Source organism: Primulina huaijiensis, chromosome 8, assembly GCF_012295235.1.
Source record: "Primulina huaijiensis isolate GDHJ02 chromosome 8, ASM1229523v2, whole genome shotgun sequence".
NCBI lineage: Eukaryota > Viridiplantae > Streptophyta > Magnoliopsida > Lamiales > Gesneriaceae > Primulina > Primulina huaijiensis.
Genome location: NC_133313.1, coordinates 2,230,619 through 2,255,301, shown reverse-complemented (window position 1 = coordinate 2,255,301; position 24,683 = coordinate 2,230,619). Strand labels below are relative to the sequence as shown.

Here is a 24,683-nt window from a genome sequence, read left to right as displayed (position 1 = left end):
TGACAAAAATTATTGTGAACTTTTAATCAGGCACGCACCTAACATGCATCTAAAGTAGCATGTTCAAAAATGTCTTTTTTCATATTATAAAAAAACACCGATAATTGATGGACACAAAAGAACGTTTTGAAAACGTTGATGAAAATATCTCTATTATTTTAAATTTTTTTTTTAAAAAAGGACATATATATATTATATCTTACAATATATTTAATGAAAATTATGTTTCGGTGTGTGGTTAAGTATATAATTGAATCAAATTAATTAATATTATAGAGTAGGCCTACATCTCAATGACTTTCTATTGTTGAGTAAACGCTAGGAATGTAAACCTCATGTGGGGGAATAATGACATTGTCAGGGAAAAATATGGGGCATCTCCTACACATTCAAGGTAGCATATATATGTTGGATTATATATATATTTGTTTGTCTGAGTTAATGTATTTTCTATCTATGTGAATGAAAATTAAGGAATATTGGATTTGTCTCACATAAGAAAATAAAGATGGTATAGATGAGTTTATATTGTGTTAGACTTTATAAAGTGCTAGACTTTATAAAGTACTAGAATGTTGATCAAGAGGCTCTCTTTTGCGCACGTCGATGCAAGACTGCAAATAAAGGACTCGATTTGAACTAGAAAAGGGCTGACTTGTGTGCAAAAGTTCATATACAATCTGGGTGTCGAATGTCGGATCGATCAAGACAAAATAATATAATTAGACTATACCAACTTCTTCCTATTTTTTTTTTTGAAGAGACCTTCCACCTTCTCCCAATAACTTTTACTATGATTAAAAACGTGACTTTCTCATCTCTAGTCTTCCCTTGTGGTCCCGTCATCAAGGTGAATTGGACCCGACAAATAAAGATAGCACACCAAATTGCATGCATTATTGCTGTGAGCATTAGATGCACAAATCCAGTATGATCCTTTCTCACTCTTTTTGTTTTTTTATTTATAACTATGTAATCCGTATTTGTTATTTTTTTTGTGTGCATTAAGTAAAACTCTAGGCTAACAAAATAGCTTGCAAATTATACAAATCATTTAAATGACACTGAATAAATCGCGTAAGACAGGCTCGCCAAGACAATGTTATTAAGATGAACCAAACTTCTGATAATTGGTTAAACGATCACCTACTCCACTAATTCGAAACTCCATGATAGATTTGTTGTATCTATAAATATTACTTTATTTTAAGTTGAGGCAAACCATAGACTAAGTTATATGTATATACATATGACAAAAAATGATTGCTGCAGTAGTATTGCTGATTTTTCTTTTGCCGCTTTTGTTTGTTTTGCTCAAGAAATCCTCATTTAGATGTTCAAATCTTCCACCAGGCCCAAATGCCTGGCAAGTTTGGAGCAACATTTCTGAAATTGGAAAACAACCCCATGTAGCTTTTAAAAATCTATCTGCGTTATATGGTCCTCTCCTTTCTTTCAGGCTTGGAACCCAATTAGTCGTAGTCGCATCGTCCCCGGAAACCGCCGAGAAAATCCTTAAGACACACGACAGAATCTGTTCAGGCAGGTACATGCCATTGGCATTTTACGAAATCCCACGAGTCATGAATTCATCATTAACAATGTCGAAGGAATGCAATGAAACCTGGAAGCTTTTACGTGGTATTACTCACAACACTTTATTTTCCTCGCGAGCAGTCGATTTGAGATGTGAGATAAGGAGCCAGAAAGTGGCGGAGATGATGCGTTATTTGCTTCATAAACAAGGCCAAGTAGTGAATATGGATAATGTAGTCAAGATTACGGTTTCGAACATTATTAGTGGTGTTTTGGCTACAAGAAACTTGTTCAATGTAAGAGGTCTAGATGTGGGTGACAAAGAAGATCAGAGGGTTAAAGGGTTGTTGGATGAGATAGTGGTAAAGGCTGCAGTTCCTGGTTTTGGTGATTTGTTTCCATTGCTGAAAAGGGTTGATTTTTGCAGTAAAAGAAATGGGATTGATTTGTATAGGAAATCGATAAGTGTGTGGGAAGAAATAATCAAGGAGAGAAGAAACTTGAGGAACGGAAACGACAATCATGGTGTTTCATGGGGTCAAAGTTTCATAGATGTTTTGATCGAGAATTCATTTCTTGACGACGAAATCGGCATTCTATTAACGGTTTGAACTTCTCTCCAACTCTTTTTTTTTTTTTAATGTGTTAGAGTCAGAGTAATTGAAATCTTTTTTTTTTTCAAAAATATATGAAAATTATCATGTAAGTTGAATTATTGTAAGGTTTGGGTCTGGTTGAATAAGGGTATTAAGAAAAAATTACCAACTTGTACTCGGAGCCGATCAATCCGATTTGATTTTTTTATTATGCAATATTATTATTTAACAAAATAATTAAATTAAAAAATTAAAAACATGTAATAATACTAATATTTTAATTTAAACACATAATAAAAAATATCACCTAAATATGATAATTATGTTCTATGGATTTAAATATTTAAATTTAAGAGTCTAATTTTTTTAATTTATGCAGGAACTACTCATTGCCGGCACAGATTCAACCATTATAACAATAATATGGCTGGTGGTGGAACTTTTGAAAAACCAAGAAATTTTAAGCAGAGTACGCGATGAAATCGCCGCAACTATCGAGGGAAGCTCGATAGTAGAATCACGTTTATCAGAGTGTCAATATTTCCAGGCCTGTATGAAGGAAACACTGCGGCTCCATATTCCAGGGCCATTTCTCGTGCCGCATCGATCCATCCGGGATTGTAATGTGAATAATTACGATATCCCTAAAGACACAATGATCCTGGTGAATGCCTGGGCAATTCAGGTGGACTCTAACAACTGGGAAGATGCCTCAGTTTTCAAACCTGAGAGGTTTCTGGAGTCGAAAATAGATTTCAAGGGAAGCCATTTCGAGTTTATACCTTTCAGTGCTGGACAAAGAATGTGCCCTGGATTCAATATGGGATTCAGAAATATTCAGCTCATCGTGGCATGTTTAGTGCATCATTTCGATTGGAGTCTGCCTGATTGTGGAGATCCCAAGAGTCTTGACACTGGTGAGAGATTTGGTACAACATTAAAGAGGGATCAAACATTGCATTTGATTCCAAGGGTAAGATCAGAGCAATATGTTGTTGGATAATTTGTATTTCGTATCATTTTAATCTGCTGCAAGATTTCACTTTTTGTATCCTTTTCAAATCGAGATAAATGCTATATTTGGATGCAATTTTTTTCTATAAAAAATTATTTGAATAAGGGTGAGTTTTTGGCCCAGTTGGGGAAGACAGTGAAAAATAGAGTGATTCACTAAGACAAGAAGATATTTATGGATGTATTAAAATAATAAATCATGATTTATACATTCTAAGAGATTACACCATCTAATAGCAAAGTTTTTTGAGATTATAGTCATCTTTGGTTTATAACATAACATTAATGCTCTTGTTGAGAATCGGCATAACAGAAGAAGTGACTTAGAAAATGATTATCATCGGAAAAAGTGAGTAAAAAACCATTTAGAGTAAGTTGTCGCGGACGTCAGCTTCTCAGTGGGTCGACAATATTACAAAATTCTCACATTGATATATTAAATTAATAAAGAGTGACTTATAAACTTTAGAATATCACACCATTCAATAGACAAATTATTATGTCTCACTTGAGTTTATAACATAATACGACACAATCCCAAACAAGATAGCACTTTAACGAAAGAGAACCGGTTCACTAAGACCGGAACTTGTTTAGCTACTGTTTTTGACAAATCGTCTATGTTGACGATTTTCACCATAAACCATAGCCAATATGAGTCATTTCAAAAAGAGCTGGTTCGATTTTGACGACGGTTCAACAAAATCTGTTACTAATATAATGACAGTTTTTGTTAGACTGTTGTTACTCCCATGACACATCATAAATCGCCATCTATATAATAGCTTATGTTTTTAAAAGAATACTATCACCAAAATAGCAACAATTTTTGTGTTCAGTAGCTGATTTCATCAATTATTTCTAAAAAAAGATATTGTCTGGACAGAAAAACAGATGGACGATTCAAAACAATTGTCGAAGCAACGATTTAGGCCGTCGCAAAATGGCCGGATTCCTTGTCGTGGTAAACAAACCAGACCGAAAATCGTATACAAAAAGTTAGGTTCTAATTTCACCTGCCATTGAATAGTATCTAACCGTTTTACAACCATGATCCAACCTACATAAAGTTTATTTTTGCTTTATTTAAAAAATGGAGGACTAATTGGCTATAAATCGTAGTCAAAAGGAACAAAAACAGATTTTTTTAAAAATATTACTTATTTTCAACAGTCCCTCTTAAGCTCTTGGCGATTCGCAAAATGGTATTCTAGCCCAAAGAAAACAGAGAGGAAGGTAACGAAGGAAACATAAAAGGAAATTTTCAGAAAACATTTACCCGTCGGAACGCGACATCAAGTCCAGTTTTCTGCTAACTCCCAAAATCTTTAATTCTTTTTGTTTCAAGTTTTGTGGGGTTAGTGAATCTGCCCAGGTATATTGTTTATCCCTTCGGAATCCTTTTGTTTTTGTGTGTACCCTTTTCGTGGAATGATTCTTATGCATTTTGGATGAGAAATTACGCATGGGTATTGATGATTCTTTTACAATTTGAAGATTCTTTTCTTTTATCTTCTCAGAAGTGTGTGTGACAAAAATTCAGTCTTTGATGATACAATGATAATTTATAATTAATGAATGATTATGCAATGTATGGATTCATGAGAAAAAACATCATTGTCACGAAGAATGCTTTGTGAAGCACCAAAGTTTTGTTGTTGAGGATTTTTTCTTTCTTGTTTGGTGTGTGAGGTACTATGTTTTTTTTTTTGCTAGATTATGTATTTTGGTGTGGACATATGCTTTAAGTTTGACAATTTGTACATGTTGTGTTTTGAATTCCCCATATGTCTAGATACGAGGATGATGCAATAATTTTAGTTCATAATCGGTTTAGTTGCATGTGATTGGAAGATCATGGATAGAATTGAGGATGAGGCTGTCAGGAACCACGAGGAACCCATGGATCTTAGAATGTCGAATAGTTTGGACTTGAATGTGGAGCAAGACTGTCACAATTTCAAATTTAACGCTAAAGATGAAGTGCTCAAGCTTGGTATGGAGTTTGTTTCAGACGAGCAAGCATATGGTTTTTACAGTAGGTATGCTGAATTGGTGGGGTTTAATGTGAGAAAAGATTGGGTCAATAGGAGTAAGGTCCATGGTCGGGTGATGTCCCGAAAGTTTACGTGTTCTAGACAAGGTCACCGTAAGAAAGACAGGCGAGATATTAATGTTAAGAAGCATCGCAAGGAGACGCGAACAGGTTGTTTGGCATATATGGTTGTAACCCGTCAACCTAATGGTAAGTATCAGGTTACACAATTTGAAGAGGAGCACAATCATGATGATGTCGACCTCAGTAAAGCTGAGAAGTTATTGGAATTCCCGTTATGTGGAAATTGGGAGTCGACTGAAGTTTCTGAATCTGACACAATGAAGAATTTAGAGATTAAGTCAAGACTATCTATGCAATTGTTAGGTATACGCTTATGTGCTCCAGAGAAATTTGATGACCTTCAAAGTGAGACTGAAAACCTTTACTTGAGCACTGAGCGGACAAGAGATATGAAGGAAGGAGATGCAGCACGGTTATTGTATTACTTCCAAAGGCAACATTTTTTAAATCCTGCATTCTTTTACTCGGTACAACTTGATATTGAGGATAAGATAACCAACATTTTTTGGGCTGATGACAATATGATCATTGACTGTGCACACTTTGGTGATGTTGTTTGCCTAGATACATCATCCATAAGAAACAAGGATTCTCGCCCCTTTGTGCAGTTCGTTGGTCTAAATCATCATCGACAGGTAGTAGTTTTTGGTGCTGCCTTGCTATATGATGACACTGTTGATACGTTCAAGTGGCTATTTCAAACTTTTGTCGAGACGATGGCTGGTAAGAAACCAAAATTCATTCTCTCAGATCAAGATGCAACAATTGTGCAAGCTATTCATGCATTGTTACCAGAAACAAGCCATGTTATATGTGCCTGGCAGATGTATCTGATTGCTCATAAGCATCTGCGTCATTTAATAAATGATCATGATTCATTTGCAACTGACTTTAGAAATTGCATCTTTTCTCATGAGCAAGAGGATGAGTTTTTCCAAGCATGGGATTCGATGTTAGAAAAACATGGCCTGCATCAAAATTCATGGTTGAAATGGATGTTTAGAGAAAAAGAAAAATGGGCTGCAACGTATGGTAGAAATACTTTCTTCATCGAAAGCAATGGCAAACATCTCGTTGAGCAGATGTCAGATAAACTCAGGAGCTATTTGGGCCCTGACCTTGACATGCTGCAGTTTTTAAAGCACTTTGAGAGTGTGGTTAATGAACAAAAGTACAGCGAACTAGAAGCAGCTTTTCAAACACAAAGAAAGGCTCCAGTTTTGATGGCTAATGCCATTTTGCTGAAGCATCCCAGTGAAATTTATACTCCAAAAGCATTTGAAGTATTTCAGAGGGAATATGAGAAGTGTTTAAACATAATCATTAACAAAAGTGGTGAGCAAGATTCTAAATTCGATTACAAAGTCAGAATGTATGGGAAGTCGAAAGACTTTTTGGTTGTGTATAATTCTCTTGATGGCACAGTTTCTTGCAACTGTCTGAAGTTTGAGCATGTGGGGTTTTTGTGTAGTCATGCTCTAAAAGTGCTTGATCATCACAATATAAAGGTTGTTCCTTCTTGTTACATCTTAAAGAGATGGACAAAAGACGCGAGGATTTTACCTATTAGAGAAAATTATGGTTATTCAACAGAAGATAACAGAAAGATGATTGCTACCCGATATAAGGATCTCTGTCGCAATATAATTAAAATATCTGCTAGAGCTGCTGAATCTGATCCTGCATTTGAATTTGCTGCAAGACAACTTGATGAAGTGATGCAAGGTGTTGAAAGAATCTTGAATTTCAAATCATTTGAGAATATTAGAGGCACTTTTGCTTCTGAAAATGCACCAGCAGTTGTCGGTTTGGATAGAAATGATTTTGGGGATCAGGATGCTAATGTATTGCAAGAAGCAGTTGAAACAGAAATTATGGTTCCTGACACAGATCAACTGAATCATTATGATGGACAAGTCCCCAGTGCCCGTGGAGGGCTCGATGTTCACCCATCTCCGTCACGGACTGTTTTATCTGTTGCATGTGCCCCTTCAGCATATATTTCATCTCCCATTCCAGCACCTACACTAAGTTCAATTACGCAGGTTATATAAACTAAATGTTCAAAGATATCCTATGTGAATGCTTTCCACAACTATTTTATCTTTTATCTAAATTTGACCTTGTATATTGTTTCTTTTGAAGGGTTTGTACTCCGTCGAAGCAAATCATGTGGTTCAGAGAATGTATCAAGCATCTAATTTAACGATCAATCATCAACCTAATCCTAACATGTATGAACCACAGGCTTTTTACTGTAACCAACATTCTCCCAGCCATTCTCATGTCCTACAGGTAAGCTCACCTCATAGAATTATTGCTAGTTTCTGTATAATTTATATCAACACTTCAATCTTTTGTATAATCCATACCTATACTCTGATTGTTTGGCCTTGCTCATGTTGATTGTTGCACACTTTAATTGGGTTGTGTCTCTCGTGTTCATTTTTGTGCAGGAGTCCCTGATTTGTAACCAATTCCAAGACTCAATGTCAAGTGGCACTCAACTCAAGCAGGTAATACATAATTTGTAGAACTCGTGTGGGCTGCACTTTTGTGTCCCGCAGATCTTTTGCCCACAAAATAGACCGTTCTCCACTAATTTGTGTTGCCCCTGTAGGTGGTGGATGATGGTCAACTCACGCATCCATCTTCATTCATGCATTATAGTCGCAGATACCGAGCTGCCGATGTTTAAAACGTATACTGAGAGTACTGGCTTTGTATTTCCTAATGAGTCAATGTATTTGTGTGTGGCAACTAAAAATGCGGTACATGCACTACAAAATTATAGAGATGGTTAAGACTGAGATAGTTTTTCTTGCGTGTGGCAACTCTTTTGCTATGGATGCTGACACAGAAAGGTCGTTCCTCCCGTCATCAATTTGTATTATATTCCTTTCCGTTCTTTAGTTTTGACACTTCTGATTTTCTTTTTTTCATTAGTAGGTGTGATTGGGCAGTTTGCATATTGAGGTCGATTTTGCTTGAGAAACATATTTAAGAGAGATCGTCTGTCTATATCCATAATGCAGTTAAGGTACGTAGTTCTGTGGCAGAGTTCTCGCTAGAAACAATATCTCTATATTCGCACAGATAATCAGTTGATGGTCGCATGTTTTTCCTTAGTTAGTCTGTCCTATATTCTTGACAATGTATTTACTGTAAATGTAGTCGTTAGGCACAAATTTGCAAGGATCTAGTCAACCGAAACTCCTTCTGTTTTACTTGATGATGATTCCTAATAAATTAATATCGAAGGTTCTAAAATATCTTCAAGTTTTTTCAATGCTCTATTTAAAATTTTGCTTTTCCTTTAAATTTCTGCTACTCGGCGATTTGCAGAAGTTATTAATGCATAGTTTAAGAACAACTTTTCCGCATCCCCCACTTCTTTCATTTCACTGGGAGTGGTGGTGGATGAAACCAATCCAAGCTACACATTCAGCAGGGGCTATTGAATGAAGATCCATAATGCCTCAGTTGGACCCAACCTGGAATAGATTCAAGAAAATTGGTGGACTGTAGAATCCTCTATTCATTATGTCATAGTTATTTAAAAGCCCACGAGGCATGTGCCTAGGTTCAGGGCTCTGCTTTTGCGCCTTGATGCAGGCCTTAATCATAAAACCCAAGTCTTTGTACATTTTTAGGCTCAAGTCCATGTTTAACTGTGTCTCCAATGTAGAGATGGTGAATCCACGAAGAAACGCAAGATGAGGAACGTCAATTTTGCTTATATACCAAGAATATTGTTTTATTATTCTTTAATGATTTTTATGGTAAATATCAGATTATTTGTCATGAAGTTTCCTCGAATATATCACATCATTTTAGGGTGTTTTACTTCACACGTATCGCCTTAGGCTCTATGATACTTTTGACCCTTACTGCGCCTTGTGCTTCTAACAACTATGATTTATATTTATTTAGATGTTTGTGATGTATCCTATGATTGAATATGTGGCAAGCAATATTCAGTCATTGTAAGAGGATATATAGAATATGAAGTATTGAAGATCATTTCTTTCTTCTCACACACACACACACACACACACACACACACACACACATATTTTAGTGAGACTGTTGCAGAAGATGGGGATCATGATGAAAGAAGGAATATTTTGTTTGTTCTAAAGTGTGGGGATAGAGAAGAAAATGTTTGTTAATGATACAGGTTACTTTCTGTGCCTTATTACTATTTTAATTTTGATATCATTATGGGGACCATAGGGTTGTGGTGTGAGGGACAGTTTGGCCCGACAGTCGGTGCAACGTTGATGGGATGAATGAATCATGTGGTTATTGATTATCTTGCATGGGGATGGGATGTATAGGAGGACCCTATAATTTATTTTTATTTTATTTTTATTCCTTTAAATTGGGATTCTTTTCTATTATTTAAATAGATTGGGTTTTTTTCTAAGAAAAAGATCAACTGCAGTCGTGTTTATTATAAAACAGTGTCACGTACACCGGAGAGAACTAGGCCAAAACCTCCGTATTACAACCATACCACCATACAAATTTACAAGAGCTTCAGAAAATATTACATGAATACTCTAATTTTCTGATACTGGTTTCACATCCATTTTATTTATGCATTTTTCTGATGAATCAAATTGTGCAACGAACCGAGCAACTTCTGGGAAGCTTCCTCTGTTAAGTTTTCGAATAGAATTTCGGAAAATGTTTTAACATGATGAATGCACGTTTGATTTTCTTTTGAGCCGGAGAAAATTTTAGAATATAATCTCTGTTTGACCAGGATTTTGATATATGACATTTTCCAATTTTAATTTTTTTTTTTTTGCACAATTGTGTTTTCTGCATTAGCATGCAGATAGTGGGGATTATGGTGTTAATGACTGCAAAATTTTAAAGTATGAGATGAGATAAAAATTCAAAAGAGTATAGATACAAGATGTTCGTGCGAACATCTGAAATCAAACAAAAAAAATATAATAGATTTTTTGTTTTGAATTAATGTTCGTGCGGACATATTTTTAAAAGAGTGGGTCTCATGTGAGACCGTCTCACAGAAAGAGTGGGTCTCATGTGAGACCGTCTCACGGATCTTAATCTGTGAGACGGATCAACCCTACTCATATTCACAATGAAAAGTAACACTCTTANTATATATGCTTAGCGATCCCCACCACATTAAACGAGTCCAAAATATCCATTTTCCCCACACTTAGGGCAATGGTCACCAAGTTCACGAGTGTTATCACTGATCACGTAAGAAAACGGACAAAACTTGTTTTTTTTTTAAAAAAAAAAAAATACTTTAATGTAAAATTCAAAAACTTAGATTTTAAATAGAAATTGGGCCGACATAATCATGACATAAAAGATTTTCTTTGTTTTGGTTACTAGTTAATAATTGTTATTATAATATAACTATTTTTTGTAATAATGAAGTGGTGTAGGTTGATCTAACATTAGCCTCCACTTATACTCATATAACATCATTGATCATGGCCGTAAATTGATTTAACATGAGACTTAGTTTATACTCTTGCATTGTTACTCGTAGAATATCACCCCTAGAAAGTGGTTTTTCTCGTCTCTCCCAACACTCAACCTAGGACCTTCATGCTTAAATACTTAGATTCCTAGACTGTTGATATCAATTGAGCTTATTATTAAAATTTATACTTTAATTGTTACTGTTATGATAAGTTGAGATGTTTAGAGGGAATGGATAAGCACTTCACAAATTTTTCTTGATCTTTGATAAAAGGATATTTCAACTCGGGTTAGCAGTCAAAATCTGATCTCGATCTTCTGTGAGGTCTCGTTAATCTAATCATAATTTATTAACATGCAATCATGATTAATCAGAAAACAGGGGAGAAGTGAGTTAAAAATCTGCACTCACTCTCGAGGAGCTCTTGTACTTCTCGATGCTTCCTCTCGAGCACATGATATCGAATCACATGCACCACATGTCATGCCCACACAATAAAAAACACGACAACCCCTTCTCGAGAGTCAGAAACCCCAGTATGAGACATAAAGAAACACGATGTATGGCATAGAAATGCAATGCATGAATAAGTTCAATATATCAGGAGTCAAATGATTGGTATCAGCAATCATACATAATATGCTCGAGTTGGTCCACGATTCAGAGGACTGTGCCTAGGATATGGCCTAGCCTTGAAGCCAGTAATTACCTAAGCCGCACCGAATCAAGGTAGTCAAATATCTACATGACACAATATCATATCATAATATAATGGATCTCAATCGAAATATAATTGGATCTCAATAACAGACATGCTCAATATGATATGTTCAATGATACTTGTGTATATAACTAAAATAAAAATGTGTGTGGACAAAAGAAATATTTTATTTTATTACTTGAATTACTCATTGATAATATGCAAGTCAGAATATAATATCACATAAATCAACAAATAGCAAATAAATCATGCACATGATCATCATATATATCTCTATCAGACATCGTGAAAATAATTGATATCTACATATCTCAATCAATTTACCAGTAATTTAAATCCTCAATAAAATCTTAGAAATGTCAACTCAGACAAATTACATGAATATTAAATTTAAATAGTTTTATCATTGTATAAAAATCTCGTAACCATTCAAATTCAACTAAAATTTCAACTTTAACTATTTAGGTACTTTAAATTTCTAAACTTTCAATATCCAATTAAAATGCCTAAAATAAATTATTTCTATTTTATTTCATTGCATATATTTTTTTAGTTTTAAATGATGATAAACTAATATTCAAGGGACTAATTTTCTTAAATTCACAAAATTTTAATTATATCTAAAAATTTCACAATATTCGAATTTCAGTATTTTATTAACTCAGATTATTGCGATAAATTCCAATCATTATGAAACTATCTTAATTTCATCAAAATATCGCATTATTAATTCAACGATAAATTTTAAATCACCAGATTATACCTCTGAATCGATCAACTCCGAAACCTAAAAGAATATCCAACAATTTATCGATATCGATGCGATATTTGGACTAAAATCGAATTAATTATGAAAGATTAACTTTTACACTCGGGGAGCCTTTGAACTTGCCAAATAAGGATGGAAATCGAGCCTAAAAACTAAACTCATTGGCAACAGGTGGCAAACTCGTAGGAGAAGACAACCGAAATCGCACAGAAAACAAGGCCAACTGAGTCACAAGCTTTCTACTAAATTTTGGTATCAAAACAAAGCTTATGATATAAGGAACAAAACCCCTCAACCAATTTTGAGTTTTGAACAGCGGAGGACGATGATTTTGACGGTTTGTCGAAAAGTTCCAAGAAACCCTTCAGTGTCGGTATCAAAATGTAGCTCTAGTCATGGGCTTTCTGAAGATGCGTTTACTATTAAATTTCAGCAAATTGCGACGACGAACGATGCAGTCAAAGTGGCGGAGATGGTTGAGAGTTATAGTGACGTGGATGATAAGGTAGATAGATATATGTATGTTCTTTTTATTATTATTTGGGTTAAAACTTGACCATATCTATTTTATTTCAATTCTAATTTACTAGATATTTTTTAATACATATTTTAAACACATAATTTACTTATTTTAAATTTCTAATTTTAATATAATTACTCTCAATTATTGCCAAATAAAAGAGAAATTAGCATCGGGTCATTACACCTTCTAAAGTTCAATGGACAACAAGAGAAATCAGTGTGGAAAAAGTTCAGCCGAACTTTGTAAACCAAATGAAATCAATAAGACCACAATCAAAAAAATCTAAGGAAAACTATTGCAGGTGAAAATATTTACACGAGGATTGTTTATGAAAGTTCGAATGATGATTTTTTTTTTTTGCTTTCAAAAGGATTTTATAAAAAGATTTTGTTAGTTACAATCGTTTGAGATAACTCATTTCAGTAGGACTTATCATTATCTAATTGAAACTCATAGTAACATCTTTTCCCAAATAAAATTAACCTGCATTAAAACATTTTCTGTCAATTAAAAAACTCACACAAAATACAATATGACTTTGATACAATTGTGAGTAAGATGTAAGCACATATGATCCTTTGAATAGATCAGATGAAATTTTATGTGTGTACTTGTAAATTTCAATAGAGCTTGCAAATCTCAAATGGAAGATGTAATTGATCTTAGGGTGCAGAGCATTTGTTGAATCTTGAGATGATCTTATATAGAGAATTTGCAACGTTTAGATTTGAATGGTTATAATATAATTGTACTAGAGCAATTCCAAAAATTATATATATATATATATATCTCCATTCCCAAAAGGAAGAGCGTGAGAAGTCAAGATTGTAAATACCGATACCGTATTTCAAATGGGGATGGTTCGAGAAATGCATTGTTGGAATTGGGTTGGAAAGACTCATATAAATATATAAATTATACTTGAAAAACTGTTTTTTTGAAAATATTTTCATAAATTATTATAATTTTTTTTTCTCCAAACACATACATTAAGTTTGTCACTTATAAAATTAAAAAAAAAAAAAGTTTTTAAAGTACTTATCTAAATATATTTTATTTTTGAAACGTTTGGGAAGCCAACTTAGGTTAGACCAATTTCATTGGTTAGCAAACTTTAAGCACTACAATACATGTTTTGAGTCTTGTCTTTAACTCTTTTTGGAAGGATGGTAAACTTCACATCAAAGTGCGTCGTGTTTCCTAGAGTGACACATTTTGAAAGATTGAGTATTATATTCTTTTCCGATATCCACATTGAGTGATTTTAAAGTTTAATAAAAATCAAAACATGTATCTACAATTTTCACGTTGATCACTTTAACTAATTTGGCTATTTTGTTGTCCCAATTCGGTCGAGGATGTCGTGCCATATCCGTGTTCAAAATTTATATAAGATGTCGTTTATGAGTCGTGATCAAGCCTAATTTTAGGTGTCAATTGTTGAAAAATAATAATTAAAATAATTTAAGCTTTTGTGAATAAGTTTCACGTAATAAAATACAACACAAAAAATTCTATGAAATCATCTCATTGATTATTTTGTGGGATAGATCTTTGACCCGAGCATATTCATGAAAATTAAAATTAATTTTCATTACAAAAGTGTAATTTTTTTGTTACTTATATTATAAAAAAAATATTGTGTAATATATGATGTTTTGAGTGAAAAATATTATTTTTTAATCAAAATATTATTTTTTATTGTAAATATGAATTGAGTTTTTATATATAATCGACTTGAACAAAAGTTATTATTTTTAAACTTTACAATTTTATTTTTTTTATGATTGAACAAAAGTTGAACGGACCAAGATCTTACTCTTACCTGTCAATTGTCGTTTGCTTTAAAATCTCAAGGGCTCCCACCTTCCAACTACCGCCACCACATGTCAACTTCACTCGCCTCTTTAGCGCGTCTTTCTATACTCTTCTCCACAATGTAATAAATACCCCTCGGCTTGCATCAAAGCTCTGTTCCTCTAGAAAATGTTCAAAAAATTGTATGGGCAAGACCGCTAAGTGGTTCCGCTCTCTTTTAGGCTCCAAAAAGTCGCCGGAATGTGCACCGGAGAAGGAGAGGAAGAAGGGCAAATGGGCTATCTCGATGTCGGCTGAATATTCTGCTAAGTTGAAGAATGGGGAGGGTGCTTCAGCGGGCCCGTTTGCTGAGGGATTGGATGCTAACAAGCACGCCATAGCGGTGGCGGCAGCGACTGCGGCCGTGGCGGAGGCGGCTCTTGCTGCGGCTCAGGCGGCGGCTGAAGTGGTTAGGTTGACCAGTGGGGGTGGGAGTGGCAGAAGCTCAGCGCCCTATGGCAGCATTGACCGGAGGCGCTTCGCGGCGGCTGTCAAGATTCAGTCGACCTTCCGAGCTTATTTAGTTAGTGAATATGTTACTTTTTCCTCTTTGATGTGAAAAATAACCTTTTTTTTAACTTGTTCTTCTTTATATTATATTTTTCTCATTCTTGAAATGAAAGATATTTTAGTTTTGTATACAAATCGTCCCAAAACGTATTAAATTACGCTCAATTGAATTCTTAAATCGAAGTGAATCTTGAATGGGAAAAATTGTGGAGCACTGGTAGATTTAGTTCATTTCTTGAAAAGATTTGTCTACGCCCGAAAGATTCGCCGGTGAAACTTTGATCATGAGAATCTTAATTCTTAAAAGGTCTTTTTTTTAAAAAATTCTATGGACAATTAAACTCAATTACCTATTTAAATTTAATTATGCTGCTTCTCAAATCTCAACATGTGTTTTATAGGCTAGGAGGGCATTGAGGGCACTTAAGGGACTGGTGAAGCTTCAAGCCTTGGTTAGAGGACATATTGTTAGAAAACAAAGTGCGAATATGCTCAAGCGTATGCAAGCAATGGCTCGAATCCAGGCTCGAGCCACTGCACATCGAGCTCACGGGTCAGAGTCTTCTTTGTCCAGTATGAAGCACTCTAATGCTCGCCATCCTGTGAGTATAGCTTTCCTTTACTCGAATCGAGCACGAACTTCGGATACAAGAGTGAAGCATACTTTGTTGTTTGTGATGATCTGCAGGGAGTTGTGAATCAAAGGAAGCACGAACACAGATTGAATAATTCCAAACACGAGGGATCGTTTCTTCAGGTGAATTAATCAAGTTCGTCGTAGACTAATATATTATGCTGCATTTTCTCAGATTTTTTATGCATATTTCGAGATCCATTTTGGAAAAAAAAAATTAAGAAGGAACTGAAAAGGGGGGGAATCCACCCCAGTACTCGGAGTTTAATTGTTAACATGTATTCTGGTTTCTTGAAAACGCAGCAATACAATACAAGACCACGAACTGGTAACTATACCAACAAAGAGACCTCTCGTATAGCTTCTAAGCATAACTGGTTAGATCAATGGATGGAACAATGCACGTTGAACAACCGCATCGACACGTCCTTCACAACGAGACACGGCGAAGACGAGAGAACCGACAAGATTCTTGAAATAGATACGTGGAAACCTCACCATAATACCAGAAGATCTAGCCAAGCCCTCTCCACTTCCCAAACTTACTCAACTTGGAACCACGATACAGGACAAGAATACTCAAAAATGGGTTCATTTCCAAAACTTTCAACCAAACTTCAGAAACCGAATCCTAGTATATCTTCTGAGGAAGTCTCGTCTGCAATATCACCAAACTTTACTCCAGAAAGTGATCAACTTGCAGCATGGACTGCTGAGAATAGCCCCAAGTTTCATTCTGGGTCGTCTAGGGTAACTGGAAACCTGAGAGGGACGTTTACGCCCACGAAAAGTGAATGTTCTAGAAGTGTGTTTGGTGATTACCTTGGCCATCCTAGTTACATGGCCAACACAGAATCATCCCGGGCTAAAGTTAGGTCTCATAGCGTGCCAAAGCAGAGGATGCATTTCAAGGAACTAGGCATGAACCAGAAGTTTGGTAGTCATATTTGGGAATCGGATGTCTATTCTGAGAAGGGTTCAACTCTACCATCGAACCATATGACCAACACCTACCTGAACTCGGGTCAAAAAAGGCAAGGTTCTCATGGTGGTGCTGTCGGTTTTAATTCGACCTATGGCCACAAGCTATAGTGATAGCTTTCTACAAAAGGTTGCAATTCAAATCGTGACTCTGTAAATTCGACTTTAAGAAGAGTCCATACAACGTTCATCCAGAGCTACGATGTGAATTTATGAGTGTCTCATTTTCTTGTTTTCTAAGATTGGCTTTAGTGTAATCCTGTTTGTGCCTTGTGCTGAATTCATCATGTACAAATGTTTGACTACATGATTTATTAACAATCATAGTTTAATGTTCTGTGCTGGCTCACAATTACCAAATAGAATTTCCTACACGATCTGAGAATGAAAGAAAACATACAGGGAACAAGAACTAAAGAACAAGAACTAAAGCATATACAAGTATACGGCAAACATGAAAGTGATTTACTAGCTGACAACCACTCCATAGCCTCAAGTTGTGCTGATTCTTTATCATTCATCACACTTCCATTTAGATGTAGGGACACAGTTTGCATAACGGCACCAGTGGCAACGTTCAAACAAGTTTTCCCCTCGAAACACCATCACTAACCCTACGGTAAAACTGCACACACAACCAGAGATCATCGGCTAACAAAGAAATACAGTGAAGATAAACTGCTATGCACGGAGCTAAATTCTCTTTAATTTGTTTTAGTTTAGATCACAACCATGACATCTTTACACGTATGAAAATAGATTGGAATAAATATAATTATTTGTCTTTCTAACTGTAAAACCATTTCAAATATATATCATGGTATAAGTATTATCTAAAATCTTGTTTTTCATTTCTTACGGAAGAAAAAACACAAGGGCATCAAGCACATACCCTGAAATTACGAGAATCAAAGAAAGCAGCCCCAACACGTACTGGGAAGCTTTGTATTTGGATCGAGGTCTAGTGTGAACCGGAAGATTGTGTCGCCCAATCCACCCTAGTTGGGGACGAGGCAGTAGAATAAATCCGAGGAGGAACCCAGTTAAGAATCCACCTATATGCGCAAAATTATTCACATGTGGAAGAATGCCAAGCGCTAAATTTATCACAACTATCACGATAAGTGTCACCAAAGCCGCAACCTGTACAAAACAAAATAACTGATTATCATCGTCATTGAACAAACCTTAGTCTCAAATTCAATGTGAGATAAAGACAAGTAGTCCACCTTGTTACTATATATAGACCAGTTCGAAATCAACTCGGAAAGCATGGCTCCAAGAAGTCCAAAAAGAGCGCCAGATGCCCCAACAGAGATTCGGTTTTGAATAAACAAGGAAGACAATATACTCCCACCAACACCAGATAACAAATAGATAACGCCAATTCGAACTGCCATACAAACAGAATCACCCAGTTAAAATGCGCAAGTATGTTCACAACTTTGAATCTTGACGGAAAAAAGAGCAATACCAAACCCGAATTGTTGCTCGAGGCGTATGCCGATTACGACAAGGCACATCATGTTTACTAGAAGGTGTATAAGACCAGCATGTAACCATATACATGAAATAAGCCTCCAGCTTTGATTTTGATGCACAACTTTAGCCCAATTAAGAGCGCCCATGTTATCTAATCTATAATATTAAGAACAAGAAGAAGATGTGGAACAGTTTGCTCTTGAATCCAATATAAAGAGGGTAGCTATATAAGAAACAACATACATAATATAATATCCAAGTGAAAAATTTCAGCTCTAGACAAGCAAAAACTGAATCAACCCACAAAATTTTCAGCCAATTCAACACAGATTTCACCTCAAACAACTAAACCAACAGCAATAAATTCATAAAACGCCGAGTCAAAATTGAATAGAAACATATCGCGGTTCTTACGCTGCAGAAGAAGGCCCGAACAAAGGATTCTCCGTGAGTGACTGGAAAGAGAATCTCCCAAGAAACCTGGCCACACACTTGTCATCATCAGCCCCGAAACTGGTAGCCCTGTTCCTGATACGCTTGGGGCAATTATTCACATACATCTCGACCACAAACACCGCAATATTAGCCAGAACAAAAATCGGAATCAACCATGATACCCAATTGCTTCTCCCTGCTGACGGGTTCATGCGTTTATCTACCCTGTCCTCTACAACCTCCCTTTCCATGGCAAATTCTCTTTTTCTGGGAAAAGAAACCAACTTTCTTCTTCTAGAAATTAAGCCTGAATATATAAATGGCTCTGATTCTTTATTGCTTACAAAAACAGGGCAAGAGCTGTTGCTCTGTTCCCCTATGGAGTAGGTAAGATCACCTTTTGAGTGTTCCAAAGTATTTGAAACAGCCGTTTCTCCTGATAGGCTGCCACGTGTCACAAATCTCGGATCTTTGCTGACGTGGAGCGGGTTGTAGGGGACAGCGAGGCGGTGGACTAGGAGATAATTGAGATTAGGAGGCAACTGCAAGTTACGTCATATAAATGGCCTGGGCAGTCTCCAAAAACTGGACTTCTCTATATCTCTTAGTATATGTAGTTTGGCTGTAGTATAGCCATTATGTACCCATCTGTTTTTTCACTCAGCGGANCAACACATGGCTTCGCCCGTGTGTGTGACGATGAGTAGGTCTCTTGGGACGTCTCACGGATAAAAGAAGCAATCATATTCATATTTATAATAAAAATAATACGATCGTCTCACAAGATTTTTCATGTTTATTAGGTTAGAACATGTGCGGATCGCGCGCAAAGAGTTCGGATCGCGCATTTTAGGATGGCATTGGATTTGCCAAAGAAGTTGAAGGAATTCTTGTTCCAAAATCAGGGGATATTTTACATTTTGACTAGGGGGAATCATGGGAAGCTTCACACTGTTTTCTTGCGGGAGGCGTATAAGAAGGGGGAGTTGGTGGAGCCGAATGAGTTGTATTTGGCTCGGAGAAAGTTGGCCGAGTGGTTGTTGATGAGTCCAAGGAAAGCGATAATAGATAAGGAGTTGATTCGTAACAGAAGGGGAAGAGAGGAGGATGATATGAAGGGTGTCAGACAAGATTATATGCAGGATGATTTTCAGAAAGGAAAACGGTAAGGCTGGAGAAGAGTTGGATGGCGTTTTAGATGGTAGTAGTTCTTCAGATTACTCAGATGAGGAGGACAAAATTGGTGTGGGAGAGTCCGTCTTCTGCGACTGATTAACGAGATTTGCTAGGCTGGTGTTGCCATTTTAGCTAATTTCATGGAATGTGATAGGTTTCAAAAGATGACCGATGGGATAAAAATGAGATGTTGCGGTGGAATTTGAGCAGTATGCATTTTTTGAGTTGTATCATCGTCAAGTCCGATGGCCGACTTATCTGGTTGACATGTTCCAAAGCAGCTATCAGTTCCCTGTTCTGTAATCTTTCTTCAACCTTGTCATGGCTATCTCCAAATTCGTTACATCATTTGTGCAGATACTCGGATGGCACTCTTCTTTGGGAGAGACTGCTGATTCGATCATTGGAGCTAGTTTAAGATTTTGAAAGGAATGCTGCGAGGTATTGGTTAAGCATGTGAATGAGGTTGTAAAGCTTGATTACCCCGCCACACTAGGATGGTGATTGGTTGGTAATTATTGCCTTCAAAATTTAAATGACTAAAGAGAAATTGCTATATGACATAAAACAACAATGCAAAAAGTTATCCTAGGCGATTTTAGTATGAAACTTCGAGGGATTGCTTGGTATGACAGAACATGGTGAAAATGGAATGGAATAAGATGTTGACCTTAAAGTACTATCTTCATGATGCATTTAAAAGTATACATTTATCAATACATGTAGGTCCATTGATTTTTCAGTAAACCTCACATTTATTATTAAACATCCACTCTTAGACGTATGATTTGCGTAATACCCTGAAAATAGCTTGAAACTTCCTTTCATTTTGCAACATTTGGAAAGCGAACACTCATTCCAATAAAAATATACATTGTCATATAGTTTATTCATTCTCACTCTCCCAACTTTATATTTATATATGTATATTCTCTATTTTTATTTCTAAAAATATTTTGATAATAAATATTTATCACTCATTTGTTATAATTATTAATAATAAATTACATTAATAAAAATTAATTAATTTTAATAATAATTAGTGAATGACTACCAATTCAACATAGATGGAATGACTATTCTCATGTTCGAAATAGACATTTTCATTCTAATGACTTCATTTTGTTCTCACCACATTCTCTCCCTACCAAAAACACCCCTGGAAATTAAGCTTAGTTTGACCCTTTGAAGAGTTCCTTCTATTTGCATTTGGAAGGAAAATTTATCTCTAAAATTATAACACATTTTCCTTTCGTTGAAATCTCTCAAACAAAAAATGTGTTCAAATTTCCTTTTTCTTTACATTCTTCTCTTTTCAAATCCCAAACTCCCAAACCAAAGTTTACAGATGTCTGTTGTCTGTTGATATCATTTCATTGAATTATCTGAAAATTGAATAAACTGTTTGTCATATTTTCTCTTCCAAGCTTACTAGCTAAGCCTAGACTTTCTTGCAACCTTCATTTAAGCACGAGATACAACATCTGAAATTACATTGGCTCGAAATTGGAAACCTATTTGAGAATATATGGATCTAAAGATCCTTTGAGCATCGCGATCGACATTCGACAGATAAGAGTAATATTCGAAAAAAATCCAACTTCTTGTCAATAATTTCCACTGTCAAACAAACCAAACGACGGATGATAACACATGACAACCAAAAGAATGGAACATTTCTCACCTACAAACAGGAAATAATTCATTAGGAACACTCAGTTTGGCAAATAAATATGAACAAGCAACCCACCAAACACCGTAGACAGTTAAGATTAGAGATTTATAGTTTTTCTCACGGGTCAGATGACAATTTTTCCCGAAAATTTGGAGCCTACGAGAAAAACCCGAAATGAAACGGGTTTGAAAATTTTCCTTGACTCGCTGTTTTGATGATGGTGTTCCGCTTTCTTCTTGTGGGTGTTTACTGCATACTTCTCTTTATCATACCATCGTTGTGATTATTTTGTTTTTGTTGATATATTCCGAGATGCCCATTGATCTTTGCATGTTTTTTTATGATTTCCGGACTCTCTGTCTGGTATTTTGTTATGATGTGATGATTGTATAACTTTCACGGAGGTTTTGATCTAATCTCCCTCCATCACATTTATTTGTGCGGCTCTTTTGTTGTATATAACGTTTGTCGTATATATATAGATAAGAATCTGCTCAACCCCTACTTCCGACTGTTTTTCTTTTAAAAAAAAAACATAATGTAATTACTATATATTATTTATATGACATCACATTGAGGAAAAGGAACCATCCAGTCCATAGGCATCAATTTAAAATTACCAAAATATTAAATTTAAAAGAAAAAAACAAGCCACGTGATCTGATCTACTACTCCTCTACGCTAATCACGACCGTCCATTCCTATCCCATCCTCGAGTTACTCCGCTTCAGCCACGAGGACCCCTGGTCGTCTCCATGATCCGACGGCTCAGATTTGATATCATCACCCTGCTGCAACCGTAAATCCATTTCGTGTCCCGACGAACTACCTTCGCCTTCCCTTCCTCGTTTCAATCCTAAGGGCACACCGAACAGCCTAGCGCTGATTTCCTCAGCCGCGGATCTGATGTTGTTCAACTCCGCGCCGCTCACCAGTTCGGCGGTGATGTCCATTTCGTCGCAGGATCTTGCCATCGGCAGCAGATCCAACGGCTTTAAAGTGTTCTCTGCCGAATTTGGCTGGCTGCTGTGGTGTTGGTTGTCGATTCTACTGCTACCGGTGGTGTTGGAGTAATTTGACATTAAATCGTATATATTGTTGCACATGTTCTTCATGTGGTTCAACTCTTTGTTGAGATGGACGTTCTCCTTTCTCAATCTATCGTTTTCGCCCATCAACTCCAACGTGCTGCCGCTGAATTCGCGGACCACGGCGGGAGAGTTGGAGGAGGAAAGTACCTGTTCCTCGCCGGAGTCGGACGGAGACACCGCCACAGGAAGTACATCAGGAGACGGCACGGGAAGTATCGGCGGGGCTGCCGCCGCGGTAGGTGAATGCGTCGAGGCTTTCCGGCGCTGTATATCGCCCAGAAGATTCTTCTCCCCTCGTCGGAAGCAATCGTTGGAGAACTCCCATCGATCAGGTACAACCTTCCTAAATCCCTATGAATTCATCAACAAAAACAAATTAATTAAACAAAACAAAAAATCACTCGTGAAAAAAAAACTATAGATTAAAGCTAACGTAAGTGTTGAGCTGGCGAACGAAGCTGGAGAAATTGTTGTGCTTGAAATACTTTGGGAGCAAATCTCTGGCGAACTCCGTCTGATTCCAAACGATGAACGTCGATCCGTCCTCGTTCCAGGAGATGACGTCATCAATGGCGGGGTCGTCCACGAGCTGATAGGTCTTGGTCAAAAACGGCGTCGGAAGCATCCTCGAGTTCTCTCCGGCCGCGGAATCACCTCCTCCGCCGTTCCGAGCCATCCCGCTCCTCCCTCAACCTGAAACAACCACCAAATCCACACGAAATCACATTAAAAAATCAACAAAAAAAAAAAGTAAAATCAATATCAATCCAATACTTACAAAATTCAATCCAGGTTCAAATTCAGAGGTAGATCTGAATCAAAATTGTAAAAAAAAACGTACGCGAGTCAATTCTAGAAAGTTCGGATTACGAAATTAAGAGGAAGGGGAACCTTTGAGAAGATAGCTTAGAATGAGGAAAAGAAGAATAAAAGGCCAAAGAAAGAACGAGAAGTTTCGGTGTACGTGGCTACGAATGGCTTAGAAGGAGACAGCTAGTGTTCCATTTTAAGGCCGTGTTTGTTTCTAAATTTCATCAATCGGTTCATTTATTATTATAATTTCTTCAACATTTAGAATAAAATTTATTTTTCCATTTTTTATACTGTTTAACAGTAAATTTACATTTTCAACCTTGTGATTTGTATTTTTTTATTATTTTCTATGTGTATGTATGGATATTTGAAAGAAATTCTCATATGTATATATATATTTTTTGTAATATTTTTATCTGAATTTATATTGTAAAAAGATAGAAATTAATTAAATAAAAATATATAAAGTGTACAAAATTACTAGCATATAATAATAATAATAATAATAATATATGTTTGAGAATTTCGATCTCTTTTGAATTTCGAGGTCTGAGTCTGACCAATTCAAGATCGAAGATATTTTGAAGATGCGGGAGCTCTTGTTGTATTAGGCGATGGCATGTGAATTGGTGTATGTCAGTGCATTGTCATGCATTTAGAAATTATATTTTTATTAAATTAAATAATAATTGTTTATTATTATTTTGTCTAATTTTATATTATATATTTCGTTATTATTAGTTATAAAGTTATATTACATCTTTTGACTGTTCTAGAATAAATACGTACGTATCAAATATAATGCACAAAAAAAAAATTTTGGCCCCTCTATACAAGATGGCTTGATTATAGAAACTTGAGCTTTGTAAGCATATGCCTAAACACGAAGAATTTTCTAGAATAGAGGTCTAAAAAAATTGAACTTTACAAAAATAAGTGTACATCAGTATGAACCGATGAAGCTGTTTTTAGATTTTTCGGTATATCGAGATTATCGTAACGAAAAAATGTTCAATTTATCGAATTTTTATTATACCGAAGATTTCGGTACGATACGATAACAATACTGATTTTTCGATACGATAACGATATGAAATTTGAAAATTTCGGTGTATACCGAAATATCAAAAAATTATATAAAATTTTAAAATATATAATATTTTAAATCAATAAATTTATAAAATTTAAAAAATATAAGGTTTTTTCGGTATAAAACGGTATATACTGATACCGTACCGAAATTTTCAGTATACTGTACAATTTTGATATAATCGG

General features: G+C 35.8%; 5 protein-coding genes across 13 annotated transcripts; 3 read left to right on the top strand and 2 right to left on the bottom strand.

Annotated features, from left to right (window-relative positions):
- The first annotated feature begins 1,175 nt into the window (after positions 1-1,175).
- LOC140983297 (probable (S)-N-methylcoclaurine 3'-hydroxylase isozyme 2) lies at positions 1,176-3,288 on the top strand. The gene is made up of 2 exons (XM_073450283.1): positions 1,176-2,141; positions 2,512-3,288. The coding sequence occupies exons 1-2, from the start codon at positions 1,260-1,262 to the stop codon at positions 3,133-3,135; spliced, it is 1,506 nt and encodes a 501-aa protein (XP_073306384.1). The 5' UTR covers positions 1,176-1,259; the 3' UTR covers positions 3,136-3,288.
- A 1,027-nt stretch (positions 3,289-4,315) lies between these two features.
- On the top strand, positions 4,316-9,918 carry LOC140982654 (protein FAR1-RELATED SEQUENCE 5-like). Of its 8 annotated transcripts, none has more exons than XM_073449282.1 (7): positions 4,316-4,521; positions 4,942-7,310; positions 7,411-7,560; positions 7,722-7,781; positions 7,886-8,129; positions 8,215-8,305; positions 9,733-9,918. In XM_073449282.1, the coding sequence occupies exons 2-5, from the start codon at positions 5,004-5,006 to the stop codon at positions 7,961-7,963; spliced, it is 2,595 nt and encodes an 864-aa protein (XP_073305383.1). In that variant the 5' UTR covers positions 4,316-4,521; positions 4,942-5,003; the 3' UTR covers positions 7,964-8,129; positions 8,215-8,305; positions 9,733-9,918. The 8 variants fall into 8 exon arrangements, with proteins under 8 accessions (XP_073305383.1, XP_073305385.1, XP_073305381.1 ...); XM_073449284.1 differs by having other exon boundaries at positions 8,212-8,305; XM_073449280.1 differs by lacking the exon at positions 9,733-9,918 and adding an exon at positions 8,611-9,704.
- Positions 9,919-14,716: 4,798 nt separating this feature from the next.
- Positions 14,717-17,073, top strand: LOC140982745 (protein IQ-DOMAIN 24-like). The gene is made up of 4 exons (XM_073449418.1): positions 14,717-15,134; positions 15,523-15,723; positions 15,810-15,878; positions 16,059-17,073. Exons 1-4 carry the CDS (start codon positions 14,757-14,759, stop codon positions 16,845-16,847), a joined length of 1,437 nt encoding a protein of 478 aa, XP_073305519.1. The 5' UTR covers positions 14,717-14,756; the 3' UTR covers positions 16,848-17,073.
- A 64-nt stretch (positions 17,074-17,137) lies between these two features.
- On the bottom strand, positions 17,138-19,319 carry LOC140982746 (RHOMBOID-like protein 3). The gene is made up of 5 exons (XM_073449419.1): positions 18,633-19,319; positions 18,211-18,374; positions 17,966-18,129; positions 17,629-17,879; positions 17,138-17,361 (listed from the first exon to the last, which is right to left on the bottom strand). The coding sequence occupies exons 1-5, from the start codon at positions 18,902-18,904 to the stop codon at positions 17,250-17,252; spliced, it is 963 nt and encodes a 320-aa protein (XP_073305520.1). The 5' UTR covers positions 18,905-19,319; the 3' UTR covers positions 17,138-17,249.
- Positions 19,320-22,040: 2,721 nt separating this feature from the next.
- LOC140983273 (heat stress transcription factor B-2a-like) lies at positions 22,041-23,662 on the bottom strand. 2 transcript variants are annotated; one of them, XM_073450241.1, is made up of 3 exons: positions 23,437-23,662; positions 23,029-23,288; positions 22,041-22,946 (listed from the first exon to the last, which is right to left on the bottom strand). In XM_073450241.1, the coding sequence occupies exons 2-3, from the start codon at positions 23,269-23,271 to the stop codon at positions 22,206-22,208; spliced, it is 984 nt and encodes a 327-aa protein (XP_073306342.1). In that variant the 5' UTR covers positions 23,272-23,288; positions 23,437-23,662; the 3' UTR covers positions 22,041-22,205. The 2 variants fall into 2 exon arrangements, with proteins under 2 accessions (XP_073306342.1, XP_073306341.1); XM_073450240.1 differs by having other exon boundaries at positions 23,374-23,658.
- Between the last annotated feature and the right edge of the window lie 1,021 nt (positions 23,663-24,683).